The sequence below is a fragment of the Gasterosteus aculeatus genome, chromosome 7 (genome assembly GCF_964276395.1).
Source record: "Gasterosteus aculeatus chromosome 7, fGasAcu3.hap1.1, whole genome shotgun sequence".
Classification (NCBI taxonomy): domain Eukaryota; kingdom Metazoa; phylum Chordata; class Actinopteri; order Perciformes; family Gasterosteidae; genus Gasterosteus; species Gasterosteus aculeatus.
Window position 1 is genome coordinate 630211 of NC_135694.1, and position 14790 is coordinate 645000.

General features: G+C 52.9%; 3 protein-coding genes across 13 annotated transcripts in view; 1 reads left to right on the plus strand and 2 right to left on the minus strand.

Moving 5' to 3' along the window:
• Positions 1–155: 155 nt before the first annotated feature.
• psip1b (PC4 and SFRS1 interacting protein 1b) lies at positions 156–5785 on the minus strand. Of its 6 annotated transcripts, none has more exons than XM_078105975.1 (13): positions 5626–5785; positions 5164–5281; positions 4999–5063; positions 4787–4922; positions 4213–4563; positions 3967–4015; positions 3457–3864; positions 2576–3249; positions 2409–2497; positions 1474–2308; positions 1207–1308; positions 881–1116; positions 156–763 (listed from the first exon to the last, which is right to left on the minus strand). In XM_078105975.1, exons 2-13 carry the CDS (start codon positions 5245–5247, stop codon positions 745–747), a joined length of 3048 nt encoding a protein of 1015 aa, XP_077962101.1. In that variant the 5' UTR covers positions 5248–5281; positions 5626–5785; the 3' UTR covers positions 156–744. The 6 variants fall into 6 exon arrangements, with proteins under 6 accessions (XP_077962101.1, XP_077962099.1, XP_077962098.1 ...); XM_078105973.1 differs by having other exon boundaries at positions 3346–3864; XM_078105972.1 differs by having other exon boundaries at positions 2576–3864; positions 4213–4479; positions 4531–4563; positions 5449–5781.
• A 689-nt stretch (positions 5786–6474) lies between these two features.
• On the minus strand, positions 6475–9474 carry wdr55 (WD repeat domain 55). Its single transcript, XM_040182568.2, has 5 exons — positions 9383–9474; positions 7979–8579; positions 7764–7870; positions 7328–7597; positions 6475–7217 (listed from the first exon to the last, which is right to left on the minus strand). Exons 2-5 carry the CDS (start codon positions 8492–8494, stop codon positions 6893–6895), a joined length of 1218 nt encoding a protein of 405 aa, XP_040038502.1. The 5' UTR covers positions 8495–8579; positions 9383–9474; the 3' UTR covers positions 6475–6892.
• Positions 8949–14790, plus strand: part of ccdc171 (coiled-coil domain containing 171) — an 8114-nt gene continuing 2272 nt past the window's right edge. For 3 of the 6 annotated variants that reach the window (XM_078105967.1, XM_078105966.1, XM_078105965.1), the window contains exons 1-17: positions 8949–9016; positions 9395–9667; positions 9754–9985; positions 10576–10705; positions 10799–10968; positions 11082–11228; positions 11326–11418; positions 11817–11935; positions 12009–12147; positions 12221–12296; positions 12387–12571; positions 12688–12993; positions 13172–13339; positions 13487–13654; positions 13991–14453; positions 14556–14672; positions 14771–14790. The exon at positions 14771–14790 is cut by the window's right edge and continues 141 nt beyond it. In XM_078105967.1, coding sequence (XP_077962093.1) covers positions 9558–9667; positions 9754–9985; positions 10576–10705; positions 10799–10968; positions 11082–11228; positions 11326–11418; positions 11817–11935; positions 12009–12147; positions 12221–12296; positions 12387–12571; positions 12688–12993; positions 13172–13339; positions 13487–13654; positions 13991–14453; positions 14556–14672; positions 14771–14790 — 2643 coding nt within the window. In that variant the 5' untranslated portion in view covers positions 8949–9016; positions 9395–9557. Of the gene's footprint in view, positions 9017–9394; positions 9668–9753; positions 9986–10575; positions 10706–10798; positions 10969–11081; positions 11258–11325; positions 11419–11816; positions 11936–12008; positions 12148–12220; positions 12297–12386; positions 12572–12687; positions 12994–13171; positions 13340–13486; positions 13655–13990; positions 14454–14555; positions 14673–14770 lie in introns of those variants that run through there. The other 3 variants (XM_078105968.1, XM_078105969.1, XM_078105970.1) reach the window with 3 other exon arrangements.

Here is a 14790-nt window from a genome sequence, read left to right on the forward strand (position 1 = left end):
GAAGTACTTGTTGTACTTTATACCGCAGTACGTTTCAGTGGTACATCTGGTACTTTTTAAGCAAGGCGATATTTTGCTGACGTTTTACACTCAAACTGTAAATATTTGTATCAGATAAAACTGAAGTTTGTTTGAATCCACAAAAGAGACACAAATAAAAGAGAAAGATTTTTATTCTTTAATCTGCTCCGTCGTAAATGCAGCATCTTAAACATCTGGAACAAACAGCACATTTCACCACATCTGTTTGTTTGTCACAGAGTAAACAACAACAAACATCTCACGGTAAAAACACACAATAAAACATCTCGCTGTACAAAGTTGTAGAAAAGCAGTAAATCGGTGCAGAACCGCTTAATGCTTCAATTAAAGCCCCTTTCACATTAAAACTACGTTTCCCATCAGCCCCGTCACGTCTCAAACCAACATACTTATAAATAATCACGTGTGTTCTAACGTTAAAATGAGAGAGTAGCGACCTGAACATCTGGAGGACAACGTGAGGACAGGATGTCCCCGTGAGGTCTGCAGGACACCGTAGCGGAGGGAGGTTAAGGCTACGTCGGCTTCTTAAAGGTACGGTAGCTTCAAGAGACAGCTGAGGGGCAACGACGGAGGTCAAAGGTCACGTGGGGGTTAATGCTCAGTGGGTTAATTATGTTAATGCTAAACCATCGTCCTGCTGAGACGAGGACGTATTCAGGTAACGTAGAGACTGGTCCACACCGATCTTACAATTCATCCTCACGCGACCTTCAGGGACCTGTGGGGTGGGGGGGGGGGGCATATGAATCATTCACTTGGTGAAAGGGTGAAATAAATAAGCTTTACAGGTAAATAATAAATAACAAATAAACTAAGATTGACATTATCAACTCACCCGTTTCCGTCCTCCCCTCCTTCGCTGCTCCTCCCCTCCGGCCCTGGCTCCTCCCCCTTGCCCCGCTCCCTCTCCGCCCGCTGAGCCTCCTCCCGCTCCTTCTCCTCCAGCAGCGAGCGCAGGAAGGCGGCGCTCACCACCTCCTCGCCCTCCCCCACCAGGAAGGCGTTCTTGAAGCGGCTGTACAACATGGCCGCCTTGTCCATGACGGCCCGGTTGGCCCGGTAGGAGCGCAGCTGGGCGGAGGACACGGAAACACGCGAGTGTGAGGACAAGTGTCCAAAAGTATGAGGACAAGTATTTATGAGGACGCCTCAGCGCTTCACCTTCCGGAGGGTGGAGACCAGCTCGCTGTGCCTCTGGACGTGTTTGCACGTCACGTAGACCATGCTGAGCTGGTCCAGCGCCGTCAGACACTTCCTGATGTCCTGGAGGACAGACGGAGACAGGTGGACTTTAGGGGAGGACAAGGCTAGGCTAAGCAAATGTCACGTGACCGTTCATGCGTAAACAGGAAGTACAAGGGAAACATGGTGTGTGATTAGTGTCTCTGTCCACCAGTGACACGTCACAGAAAAGTGGGCGTGTCTTACAGGGTTGTCGGTCTTCAGGGAGATCCGGATGTCTCCGTGGATCCGGTGCAGCGTGGAGTCCGTCAGCGTCATGGCGGGACTCCGCCTCTCCGCCTCGGCTCCACCCGACGAGCCGCTCTGCGCCTCCTCGCTGGCGGCGCCTCCGGACTCCTCCGCCACCGGGTTGTCGCTTTTCTTCTGTGGTTTCGTCTCATCTTCGGCGCAGGGCTTCCTCGTCAGCGCCGCGTCTTCTTCTGCGCTTTTGCCGCTCTTCTTCTCCATCTCGTGTTCAGTCGGTGCCGCTTTCCCCGCCTCGAACTCCTTCTTCTTCTTCTTCTCTTGGGATTTTGCCGTAGCTCTGGGCTCCTCTTCGCTGTTCTTCTTCTCTTTCCTGTTGTCTGTCTCTCTCGCCGCCTCCTTCAGCTTCCCCGCCCTCTTCTCCTTCTCCTCTTTCTTCTTCTTCTCTTCTGCCGCTGCTCCTCCCATGATGGTCTTCACCTGGACCTTCGTTCCTCCTCCACACGTTGCCTTCACGATCTTCCCGATGATCTTCCTCTCCTCCGTCTTCGACCCCTCCTCCTTTTCTTTTGTCTTCACGTCACCCAAAGTTTTTCCGCCGTCTGTCTTCTTGTCCGTCTCTGTCTTGCACTCGTCCTTCCCCAACACCTTCTCCTCTTCGTCTTTCTCAGCACCCCCTTCCGGTTTCACCTCCGTCGTCGTTTCTTTCTCTTTCTTGCCGACAGACTTCCTGCCGGTCGGACTCTTCTTCTTCTTCTTCTCCTCCAACGCTGCCGCCTGACTTCTTCTCTTCTTCTGCTCCTCCACCTTCTTGTTGGCTCCGCCTCTGCTCTTCTTCCTGACGAGTGTTTAGAAAAAGACCATGTGACACCTCCTTTAACCCTCTGCTGTGTGTGTGTGTGTGTGTGTGTGTGTGTGTGTGTGTGCGCGCTCCTTACTGGGACCTCCTCCCTCCTCTGCCGGCCTTCAGGAGGCCCCTCAGAGACCTCAGCAGACTTTCCCTCTTGGCCGCCAGGCGGCGCTGTCTCTGCAGGGGACACAAAGGGGACGTAAGACATCGAGACTCTTTTAAACCTAAAGGACAAAGAGCGGGAAGCATCTTCACCTCCTCGTCCACAGCGCCGCCCCCCGGCTCCTCCTCTTCCTCTGCTCTCCTCGCCTTCGTCCCTTTGCTCCCCTTCTCCCCCGTCACCTCCTCCTCCTGTCCGTCCCGCTCGGTTTCCGTCTTTACTGTCATTATTTTCTTTCCTTCGCTACCTGACCTAGTCTGCCTCCTTGTCCTCTCCGCTTCCTTTCCTCCTCCTCGTTGTGTTTTCCCGGCTCTCCTCGTCTTCATCACTCGGCCCTCTGGCGTTTTCATCGTTTCTTTATGTCCGTCCACACCTCCTTCATCTGGCTTTGTCTTCTTCGGTTTCTCCTCCTCTTCCTTCGCTGATTCGCCGTAGTCGCTCTTCCTCTTGACTCCTCGGCGCTCTGATGGCTCCTCCTCTTTCTGTGTCTCTTTTACCTCTGCTCCTCTTTCTCCCTCCACACCTTCACCTTGCTTCTGTTCCTCCTCTTTCTTTTGTTTCACTCCTTTCCTCACCGTCGTCTCCTTTCTCCTTCCTTCACCACCGGCCTCATTTGTTTCCTTCTCTTTCTCCTTGTCGTCTCTCCTCTTCTTGACTCCTTTGCTCTGTGATGACTCCTTCTCTTCCTCCTTGTCTTTCCTCTTCTTGACTCCTTGGGTCTGTGATGTCTCCTTCTCTTCCTCCTTGTCGTCTCTCCTCTTCTTGACTCCTTGGGTCTGTGATGTCTCCTTCTCTTCCTCCTTGACTCCTTGGGTCTGTGATGACTCCTTCTCCTCCTCCTTGTCGTCTCTCCTCTTCTTGACACCTTGGGCCTGTGATGACTCCTTCTCTTCCTCCTTGTCTTTCCTCTTCTTGACTCCTTGGGTCTGTGATGTCTCCTTCTCTTCCTCCTTGTCGTCTCTCCTCTTCTTGACACCTTGGGTCTGTGATGTCTCCTTCTCTTCCTCCTTGTCTTTCCTCTTCTTGACACCTTGGGCCTGTGATGACTCCTCCTCTTCCTCCTTGTCTTTCCTCTTCTTGACACCTTGGCTCTGTGATGACTCCTTCTCTTCCCCCTTGTCTTTATTCTTGACTCCTTGGCCTTGTGATGACTCCTTCTCTTCCTCCTTGTTTCTCCTCTTCTTGACTCCTTGGGTCTGTGATGACTCCTTCTCTTCCTCCTTGTCTCTCCTCTTCTTGACTCCTTGGGTCTGTGATGACTCCTTCTCTTCCTCCTTGTCTCTCCTCTTCTTGACTCCTTGGCTCTGTGATGACTCCTCCTCTTCTCTCGGTCCTCCCTTGTTCTTTGACATTTGTGTGGGAGCAGCTTGCGGCTTCTCGCTCACTGAAAGATGAAAGCAGAGAGCTTTAACTCCTCCATGTATGCTGATGGTGTGTGTGTGTGTGTGTGTGTGTGTGTGTGTGTGTGTGTGTGTGTGTGTCTCACCTGTCGAGGTCACAACAGGTGTCGTCTCCTCGTGCTGCTCGCCATCAACCTGACAAAAACAAACCAAAGAGAAACCGTGTGAAGCGCGTTTGATCACTTCCCCCTCAAATAAACACTTTGAAAAAACGTTTAAAACTTTTTTTTTTAATTGGAAAAAAGAGACGGATGGAAAAACGCTCATTCGGGCAAAGTTTGGTTCCTCCGACAAACTCAAATCTTCATGAATCACACAAACTCCTCTCTCACCTCCTTCTCCTCCTCACTTCTCCCTCCAGCGGCCGACCTCCTGCTCCTCGTGCTGGCGGAGGTCTCGCCCGACGACGGTTTGGACTCCAGCGTTTTCTGCGGCGCAGATCTCAGCGACACCCTCGCCGCTTCCTGTCTACGGGTGAGCCGCTTGCTGCTGGCGGTGGATTTAAGTTGGTCCTGTGAGGGTTTATCAGAAGAGGTCGCGGGTGGGGCTTTAGTGGGTGGGGCTTTAGCGGGTGGGGCTTTAGCAGGTGGCGCTTTAGCGGGTGGGGCTTTAGCGGGTGGGGCTTTAGCGGGTGGCGCTTTAGTGGGTGGGGCTTTAGCGGCAGTTAGCGTGTTGGTTGGAGCCTGAAGACACAACAGAACAGAAAAGGTTTATTAATTAAACACAGAACTTTTGAAACAGGACAAGAAAGGCAACATGTGACTAAATATTCATACTTTGTGGGGTGAAACATCAATGGGCAGATCGTGTGAGGCCTCAACTGTGTTAACCTTGAGGGTGTTTGGGTGCAAAGTCTGTGGATGAACCAAACATAGACAATAATCCTCAGAGGAGGAACACGCTCACTTTGGGTTTACTCCCGACTCCTGGCGTGTTCTGGATCTCCCACATGCCCTCGGAGAAGCCTTTGCTGCGGACGCCGCAGCCGTACTTCATCTTGTTCCCGACGAAGGGGACGATGTTCTTAAGGAGGACCTGACCTCTGGGGGCGAGAGGGGAGTGAGGGGGGGTCATCAACAGCGTCGCCGATGACGTCACCAATGAGCATACATACGTACATCTGGTGGGTCCCGAAGAAGAAGACCAGGACTCGCTTCTTGTTTCCGTTGTCCGGCTTAAAGATCTGAACACACACACACAGAGCGGCGTCACTTTAACTCTCCCAGCGTGTGCGCGTGTATGCGCGTGTCCGTGTGTGTGTGTGTGCGCGCGCGCGGTCGCACCCTCGCAGGCCAGTGGGGGAAGCCCTTCATCTTGGCGAACACCAGGTCTCCCTGTTTGTACTGGTCTCTGCTTCTCCCCGACATCCTGCTGCTGCAGAGCTCGGTCCCGAAGCAGAAGCTGGCGTAGAAGCACAGACACTTATGAACACTTATGAAGAACGAATGCCTCCAGATTCTATTAAGACTAGATCACGAACTGTTGTCATGTGACAAACAGTCGATCAAATAACTGTTGCTAAGTAGAAACCAGCGGATTTACGGCCGCTTGTAGCAGTTAACACTCACTTGGTAATCCGCGTGAGGTAAAACACGTCCTCGGAGCAGCGTGTCAATCACTGTTTACCAATACACCATGCTAGCGCTGATGCTAACTCTAATCTAGCTGCCCGTAGAACTGCGTTCATTGGTTCCTGCTTTATTTGAGAAGGTGCGTTTTAACGGGACACCGGGATTCGTACTAACCGAGAAAGAGCCGAGCCCGAGCGGGTCCGGAAACGCGAGATAAACGGCTCTTTCTTCGGTTCGGACGGGAGGCTTCTTGTTACTAAGCTACACTGAAACCTCTCGTCGCCATGTTGAGCCGAGCGGTGCGCGTCACGTGACGCACGGCAGCTTTTCCCGCCTATTGGTTGGACTGTACCACCAGGGAAGCAGACTGTACCATCTGGGGGGGTAACCGAGAAAACGAATTATCAGAATGTAAGAAAATTAGATTAGATTGAGCGATTGCATTATGTATTTGAATGTAATTGAATATAAGCATTAAGTAGCGAATTATCATAAATAATATAATTATAAACAGTTTAAGAATACTTTGTTTATTTTTATTCAAGTTACATGTCGAAGTGTCCCTGAGCAAGACACCTGACCCCTAGTTGCTCCCCGGGCAAAAATGTGAAAAAAAGCCATGGGTTTAAAGTGTAATGTAAGTCGCTTTGGATAAAATCGTCTGCTAAATGACCTGTAATGTAATGTAAAATGAATAACTTAAAAAATATTAAAGAGACTCAGCATTATTGTATTGATTCTGCTGTTGATAGAAGTGAGTGTATTTTTTGGTGTATTTGTATCAGTTAGAGGTAATTACCATACTTGATAAAATATATCACCCTCCAAGCAAGTACAGTCTAGTCATTTATTTCCTCTTAATGCTAATTTCTACGTCTAAAAGATGCACATTAAATGTTTCACTTCACTAACAGCTGAGAAAGTAACTAGTTGGTCAGATTTTAGTATTTAACGCTCAATATACATCAACTACTAAATGATGATATTAAGGCTGTGACTGGAAAATACAAAAAAAGTTGGATGTACATATAAAAAAAGCTTTTAATGTGAGTACATGAACATTTACTCGGCAGACAAAAATGCCCCAAAACATATATTTTTTTGACAAAATATGTAATTAAATGTCTTCCAAATTTAAGCAGATGTCCATAAATAAAGAACTACATTTAAATTAGGATCAATCTGATCACTAGTGTGACCAGACGTGTCTTCATTGTCAAGACCTCCCGTTATTTTAGTGTCACTTCTCATCTGTGGCGCATGAACAGAAGAGCTTGTAATCTTCTGGACCTTCATCTCTTCTGATGTTCACGTCTGTGAGGACTAACCAACATCCCAACAGCCCCAAACACAGCCGCACCAACGGTTCCATTCTGCTCCACAGCAGGAACCTTTTGAGGACCAACCGCTCAGCTTGTGTTTCACTGCCTAGGACTGCTGCTCAATCGCTGTCGCTGTCCTCCTCCTCTTCTTCTTCTTCTTCCTTCTCCTCCTCCTTCGTCTCCTCCACGAGGCCAGAGAAGAAGTTGTTGTCCCCGTGGGCCTTCTTGGACAGAGACTTCATGCGCTCGTCCTTCTTCTTCCTCTTGCGGTACTCGTTGACCTTGGTGCCGGGCAGACCCGAGATGTCCCAGAACTTGATCAGCTGGTCGTGGGCGCTGCTCACCAGGAAGCGGGTGTCCCAGGACTTGGCCAGCTCCTCGACGGGTTCGCCGACGTGCTGCCCGATGCAGCCGAGGACCCGGTTGGGAAGGAGGTTGAGGGCCCTGATGGAGGACACAATTAAGATCAGATCTGTAGACCAGGACAGACCTCCAGAAGACCACAGAAGTACCAGCATGGACTTAAAGAAGAGGACCACGGGACCCGGACTCACCGGATGTACCCGTCCATGGAGGCGGTGCACATGATGCTGTCGGTGATGGGGGCGATGCACTCCACCGACTCGGCCTTGATGGCGAAGCGGTCGCTGGTGGCGCCGAAGCCGTTCCAGTTGAAGATGTAGATGGTCCCCTCGCTGGAGCCGCACACCACCTTCCTGCCGTGCTTCATCAGCGCCACCGAGGTCAGGTCGCCGCTCTGGTACTCCGACAGCAGCTCGAACCGCCGGCGCTTGATGTTGAAGACGCCCATGGTGCCGTCGCCGCTGCGCGTAACGAGAGGCAACATTTTATTTTCACGTCTCGTTCAAAATCTTTCCAGAAATGAACAGTTTCCAATGCGGAGCTCCTCAGCGGAAGCACACGGTCGTGATTGATTCATCGGAGACTGAACTTCAGAAGGGTCCTGCGTGGTGGCGAGGTGGTCATCACCTGGTCGTTAGGAGGATCCTCTTGGCCTGGTCCACGGCGATGTCACTGATGTAGTCCTCGTGCTGCTTCAGATCCATGATGTCCGTCCCCTTCCTCATGTCCCACACCTTCACAAAACAACCACAACAGGTTACATTCACGAGGAGAAACATCTGCTTCTTCTCGCCATCAGCACACTCTGACCCTCAATCTCAATATCGGGACTTCCGTGCGACCTTCAGGGTCCCCCCGTCGTCTCCGGTCGCCACGATGTTCTCGTCCACCAGCAGCAGGCTGTTGATGGGGGCCGCGTGCGCGCCGCGGATCCTCGTCACCAGGTGCCCGCGCTCGGCGTCCAGCAGGTGCACGGCTTTGTCCCGCGAGACGCTGTAGAGCTTCAGCCCGTCGGCGGAGAAGCGCACCTGGCGGCAGGACTTCATGTGGTGCCCGGAGGACCACAGCTCCCGGTTCTCGCCCTCCGTGCACGAGTACGAGTATGCGTAGATGTCCCCGTCCACGTCCCCGCACACCAGGACGTCCCGGCTCGGGTGGAGGGCCACCGTGTTGGCGATTGCCTCCAGCCGGATGTCACCCGGGGTGTCCCGGATCTTTGGCTCGGCCGGCTCGTCTTCGTCCTCATCCGGGTCCGGATCCGGGTCCTGACCCGCGGGCTCCGAGTCTGAGGTCTCCGGAGCTTCTGTTGTGTCCGTCTCTGTGGATTTGGTTTCAACGTGTTCTGCGGGCGCCGCCATGTTGTTTGCTGTCTTTCTTCTTCTACGTTGAATAAGACGGTAGCGTTGCCAGTGAAGAGAGGTTACAGCGCCCTCCTCGGCAGCTCTGCGTTAAACACACGTATATGTTGTACAAAAATAAAATAATAACAAGTGCATTCAACCATAAGGACACAAACTCAGAAGAGCAAGAAACAAGAAAGTGCGATTTCATCAAATAAGCTTACAATTTGCTGTAGATAAGAACCATAAAAAGTACAATTTAAGTGCTACAGTTTCCTAATTCGTGTTTAAAATATGTATTTTCTCATATTTGATTATTTTTAAATATGTAATTTCACAAAATATTTTTTAGTTTGAGTTAATTTAATCCATTGTTATTTTTTATCAGACTCGTTACTATCTTAAATAAATAAATATATGACGTAACGAAGTGGGTGGTCACCTTCGGCCGGTTGTCAAGCAACCCAGGAGTGAAGCGGATATGACGTATGGACACTAAAGATGGCGTCAGATTCAAACGGCTGCTGGACTATTGTCGCTGTAAGTGTTTTAAAAAGTCCACTTTTCGTTTCCAGATTTCTCATTGATGCTATAAAGGACGTTTGTATCTTCCTGCTAGTTAAAGTACGTTTGGGGGAATAAAAAACGAACATTTAGAATATTATCCGTGAAACGGTCTTTGTTCGCTTGTGTTGGATTGAAACAAACCTTCATTCACGAAACGTTAAGATTTGATATGAACCTGAAGTTATTGACGAGGTAAATAAATAGAGAATCTTTGCGGACTTCTGTTGAATTGTAACCAGCAAGTAGACATTTAAATGCGTAAAATATCAGCTGCAGGTTGTTGACAACAACATGTAATTATGTACAACAAAGATGCGCTTGATTCATGAACCGTCTTACGTTTTTTCCCAGCTGGAGTTTCACTCGGCGACGCGATGTTGAACGTTCACTAGATTTGTGAACGGAGACTTGGTCGGTTGTCACGGCAACGCCAGGCAAGCGAACTGGGCGTAACCAGCGTAACCACCGTAACCAGCGTACCCACCGTAACCAGCGTAACCACAGCAACGCAGCGATGCAGACGGACCCGGCGGAGCGGAGGAGGCGCGGCCCCGCGGAGCCCCGGGGGAGCAGGCCGAGGGCCGCGGTCAGCTCCTCCAGGAGCTCCGAGGAGGAGACCGACAAGTACTCAGTGACTGCAGCCTGTACTCCTTATGTATATACATGTACACGTGTATTTATACATAACTGTGTATACACTGTTTCCTCAGGTTGAAAGACACCAGCAGACAGAAGGAGCAGCAGGCGGGAAGAGAAGAGGAACATGAGGAGAGAGAGAAGGGACGAGGGAGGAGGGAAGGAGGAGAGGGAGGAGGACAGAGGGGGAGGAGCAGGAGGGCGGAGGCAGGAGGTGCACAAGACAACCGGTCTGGGGGGCGGAGGTGGAGACTCCATCAGCTGGAGAGAGAAAGACTGGAGCGGATGTCCTGCCACAACCAGGAGGTGAGACGTAGTACAGAGTACTATCTGTACCTCCCAGGTATACACGGTACTACTCCATGTACCCCCCAGCTGTACACAGTACTCCATGTACCCCCAGCTGTACACAGTACTCCATGTACCCCCCAGGTGTACACAGTACTCCATGTACCCCCAGCTGTACACAGTACTCCATGTACCCCCCAGGTGTACCACAGTACCACAGTACTCCATGTACCCCCCAGGTGTACCACAGTACCACAGTACTCCATGTACCCCCCAGCTGTACACAGTACTCCATGTACCCCCAGCTGTACACAGTACTCCATGTACCCCCAGCTGTACACAGTACTCCATGTACCCCCCAGGTGTACCACAGTACCACAGTACTCCATGTACCCCCCAGGTGTACCACAGTACCACAGTACTCCATGTACCCCCCAGCTGTACACAGTACTCCATGTACCCCCAGCTGTACACAGTACTCCATGTACCCCCAGCTGTACACAGTACTCCATGTACCCCCCAGCTGTACACAGTACTCCATGTACCCCCAGCTGTACACAGTACTCCATGTACCCCCAGCTGTACACAGTACTCCATGTACCCCCCAGGTGTGCCGGCTCCAGGCCCAGCTGACCCGTCTCAGGTCCCTGGTGGAGCGAGGAGAAGCTCAGCGGGTGGAGCTTCAGTATCAGCTGACACTGAGCCAGAGAGACTCCGCCCGAGCCTCCGAGCTCACAGGTGAGTGAATCAAACGCACCCTCTGAGACCTGTGGAAGAGCAAGCGGGCAATAATTGTGTGTGTGTGTGTGTGTGTGCTCGTCTGGGCCTCAGAGCGAGCAGCAGAGCTCCAGCAGGAGGTCCAAGAGCTGCAGAAAGCTCTGGAGACCACACAGCGGAGCAGAGACGAGGACCAGCATGCTTTGCAGCAGGAGGTGGAGGAGCATGACACACTGATCCAAAGCTTCAGCTCAGAGAACCAACGACTACACCGACTACTGCAGGTCACACACGCACACACACACACACTCTGTTACACACACACACGCACTGTCACACACACACACACACACACACTGTTACACACACACACACTGTCACACTCTCTCTCCTGCAGGGTCAGGAGGAGGTTCTTAAGGAGTCGGAGAGGAGGACGGCGGAGCTGCAGAAGCAGAAGGACGAGGAGGTCGAGGTGAGCAGACGACTCTCCGGCGAACTGAAATACCTGACGGAGAGAGAGGAGAGGAGCAGGAGGGAGAAGGAGGTAAGGAGAGGAGCAGGAGGGAGAAGGAGGTAAGGAGAGGAGCGGACAGAGAAGGAGGTGAGAGGAGGACACAGGGGTCATTTGTGTGTTTCCGTAGGTGATGGATCAGCAGGTGAAGTCTCTGCAGGCGAGTGTGGAGGCGGAGCGAGCAGCTCACCTGGAGACCAGGTTCAACTCCCAGATCGTCCAGGTAGCGCGCACACACACACTGTTACACACACACACACACACTGTTACACACACACACACACACTGTTACACACAGACACACACACACACACTGTTACACACACACACACACACAGTTACACACACACACACAGTTACACACACACACACACACAGTTACACACAGACACACACACACACATCCCTCGCTGATCATAGACCCAACAAAGCCACTAGTCTGGTGAAACCTGTATTTAAGTGCAGGTGTGTTAAAGATTCGCGTCCAATGAGGCGCAGACAGGAAGTGAGACGCTGTTTACTGATGGACAAAAAGTTTCAGTTGAAGACATTCAAATTGTTTCTAATAGAAAAGTCCAGTTTACAGTTGTGACCCCTCTGTGTGACCATGTGACCCGGCAGCTAAGGGGGCGGGACTTGGAGGCGGCGCTGGCGGCGGAGCGGTCCGGCCAGCAGGAGGCGCGGCGCGGCCTGGAGGCCCTGGGGGCTCAGCTCGGGGAGAAGGAGCGCGGCCTGCAGCGGTGAGACGCCTTCACTGACGGGCCCCACGGTGGGACATCAGGGAACTCACATCCAATATGTGCGCGTGTCCAGGCTGCAGAGGGAGTACGAGCGCTGCAAGTCTGACCTCAGCGTTGCCCTGGAGACGGAGAGGGGGTCGACCTCTGACCTCACAGAGCGGCTCGAGGAGGAGAAGAGACAGCACACCGACACACACACACTGCTGCAGCAGGTGACCAACACACACACACGCGGGGTGGGGGGGAGGGTGCATTTAATTACCGTGTTTCTTCTTCTGTGTTCAGGAAGCTGAGAGACGAAGAGACGCAGAGGAATGTTTGAAAAGCATCAGAGACACGCTGGAACTACACAACTCCACAGGTACACACACACACCTGCACACACACACACACACACACACACACACACACACAGCAGCTTACTCGTGTGTGTGTGTGTGTGTGTGTGCAGGCACCGGCCCTCCTGCAGAGCCTGATGGGAGCCGTGGTCCCCCTGCAGACCTGCCCCAGCTGCTGGAGGCCACGCTGCAGGGACAGCGCCTCAGACTGGAGGGGGCGGAGCAACAGGTCCAGGACCTGCTGATGGAGAACCAGACCCTCCAACGGCTGACCTTGGATCAGAGCCGACGGGTGGAGGTAGACGTCTGATCCCAGACCAGCGGGGGAGGAGGAGGAGGAGGAGGAGGAGGAGGAGGAGGAGGAGGAGGGGGAGGTCTTTATCTGACCCTTTGTCTCCTGTCTGTCCTCTGCAGGAGTCTCAGCAAGCCTCCCTCACACTGGAGGAGGAGGTGACGCGCCTTCGCACCGAGAACTCTGATTGGTCCACGCTGAGCAGAGGTCTGCAGGCCCAGCTGGAGAGAGAGAGGGAGGAGAGGGAGAGAGAAAGGGAGGAGAGGGAGAGAGAGAAGAAGGAGAAGGAGAAGGAGAGAGAAAGGGAGGAGAAGGAGAAGGAGAGGGAGAGAGAAAGGGAGGAGAAGGAGAAGGAGAGAGAAAGGGAGAGGGAGGAGAGGACGTCAGAGGTCCAGAAGATAACTGAATACTACCAGAAAGAGTCGAAGGTGAAGATATAAAGTATAAGACTCTTTGTCTCTGTCTCTCATGTCCTCTCTGTGTCGTCCTCAGTGTAACATCATTAAGTCGTTGTAATGTAAGAAAACACATTAAACCACCTCACTGTGCGTGTGCGCGTGTGCGCGTGTGCGCGCGTGTGTGTGTGTGTGTGTGTGCGCGTCTCAGGTCCATCTCTCCTTCCTGCACCTCCTCTACCAGCGCCTCCTGGCTCGCTGTGTCCTCCTGGATCAGCCCCACAGCATCCTGGGAGATTTCACCTGGGAGGAGCTGTGCGAGGTCATCACAGAGCAGGTGGACCAGCTGACCTCTGACCTCGGCAGGGCCGACACCAAGGTGAGCCGCCTGGTCAGGGAGGGGAGGGGGGGGGCACTTCATGTCGTCCTGCAGCAGTGAGACGGGGACCAGACTGTTGGACATTCAGTCCAATGAGCACGAATCAGACAGGTGAGTCCACCTCTCTCTCTCTCTCTCTCTCTGTAGATCGCCCAGCTGCAGAGTGTGTGCGACAGGAAGAGTGTGTGTGTACGTGAGCTGCAGCGCAGTCAGGAGTGTGTGTTGTCCCGTCTGGAGGAAAGCGCGAGGAGCCGGGAGGAGGCGTGGAGCCGCCGACACACACACACCGTGACACACCTGCAGGAGGAGCTGCAGGTAACACACACACACACCTGCAGGTGTCCCTCAGGTGTCCCTGTTGTTGTGATCATCTTCATCGTCTGCTGACTCAGCAGACGATGAAGATGAAGGAAAAGAGGAAACTTTGTGTTGTTTAAAAGTAGAACAAATATAAAGTTAAAAGTGAGATTTTATTCAACATTTGTTTGAGAAAAGAAGGAAGTGACGATCCATTTGATCTGGATGGGTGTGACGTAACCTCAGCTAAGCCTCATGGGAAATGTAGTTTTCAGGTCATTCAGGTTAAAAACTCAAGCTGCTGGTCACAGTGGCTCCTCCCACTGATCAAACTGGTTTCCCTCTCTCTCCCAGCTGTATCGCTCCCAGTGCGACTCCCTCCGCGACCGCGCCTCCTCCCTGGAGCGCCGCGTCTCCTCGCTGACCTCTGACCTGTCGCGTGGCCGCGGGGAGTCGGCCTCCTTCCTAGCGGCGTGCGCCCTGCTGGGCGGCGCGCTGGCTCACGCCCGCCGGCGCCTCCGTGCGCTCGGACAGCAGAAGGCGCTGCTGTGCAGGCGGCTGGCGGAGAGGGAGGTGCTGGAGGAGGAGGTGAGGCGGCTGGCTCGAGCTCTTGGAGGCGAGGAAGAGGACGAGGAGGAGGAGGAGAGCAGGAGGAGGAGGTGGGCGGCGGCGGGGCGGTGGAGGAGGAGCGTGTGTGCGGTGCTGGCGGCGAGGAGGTGGAGCGCTCTGGGTCAACGCTCCACGGTGCTCTTCAGGCTAGAGACGGGCGAGTGCGTCACCATGGCAACAGGGAGGAGTCAAGAGGCAGAACGCTCGGGTGGGAGAACTCTTCTTCTCTTCCTTCTTGTTCTTCTTCTGCTGAAGAATTCATGTAACATCACATTTGATTTTTATACCCAAATGTTTAACTGTGTTTCAGGTAAAGACGAGGACGGAGGTCGTAAGGGGGCGTGTGCCCGCTGGCTCCGCTCTAAGAGCCTCTCCTCCGTCATTCTGTCCTCCATGGCCGACCTGCAGGGGGCGCTAACGCACACTGGTACCACACACACACACACACACACACACACACACACAGTGTGTCATTCACGTGTGTGTGTGTCTGTACAGACGCTGCGTCTCATTCTGCCTCTCTAGGCTCCGCCCCTCCGGACGTG

Excerpts from the sequence above, each read along its gene's own strand:
- psip1b (XM_078105971.1), bottom strand. The coding sequence starts at position 5,247 with ATGTCGGGGAGAAGCAGAGACCAGTACAAACAGGGAGACCTGGTGTTC. Across the intron at positions 4,016-4,212 it reads GAAGTGAGGAGGAGAAGGAG|GTTGATGGCGAGCAGCACGA; the intron begins GTGAGAGAGGAG and ends TGTTTTTGTCAG. Across the intron at positions 1,309-1,473 it reads CCCTGAAGACCGACAACCCT|GACATCAGGAAGTGTCTGAC; the intron begins GTAAGACACGCC and ends TCTGTCCTCCAG.
- wdr55 (XM_040182568.2), bottom strand. The coding sequence starts at position 8,494 with ATGGCGGCGCCCGCAGAACACGTTGAAACCAAATCCACAGAGACGGAC. Across the intron at positions 7,871-7,978 it reads ACGACGGGGGGACCCTGAAG|GTGTGGGACATGAGGAAGGG; the intron begins GTCGCACGGAAG and ends TGTTTTGTGAAG. Across the intron at positions 7,598-7,763 it reads AGGATCCTCCTAACGACCAG|CGGCGACGGCACCATGGGCG; the intron begins GTGATGACCACC and ends CGTTACGCGCAG.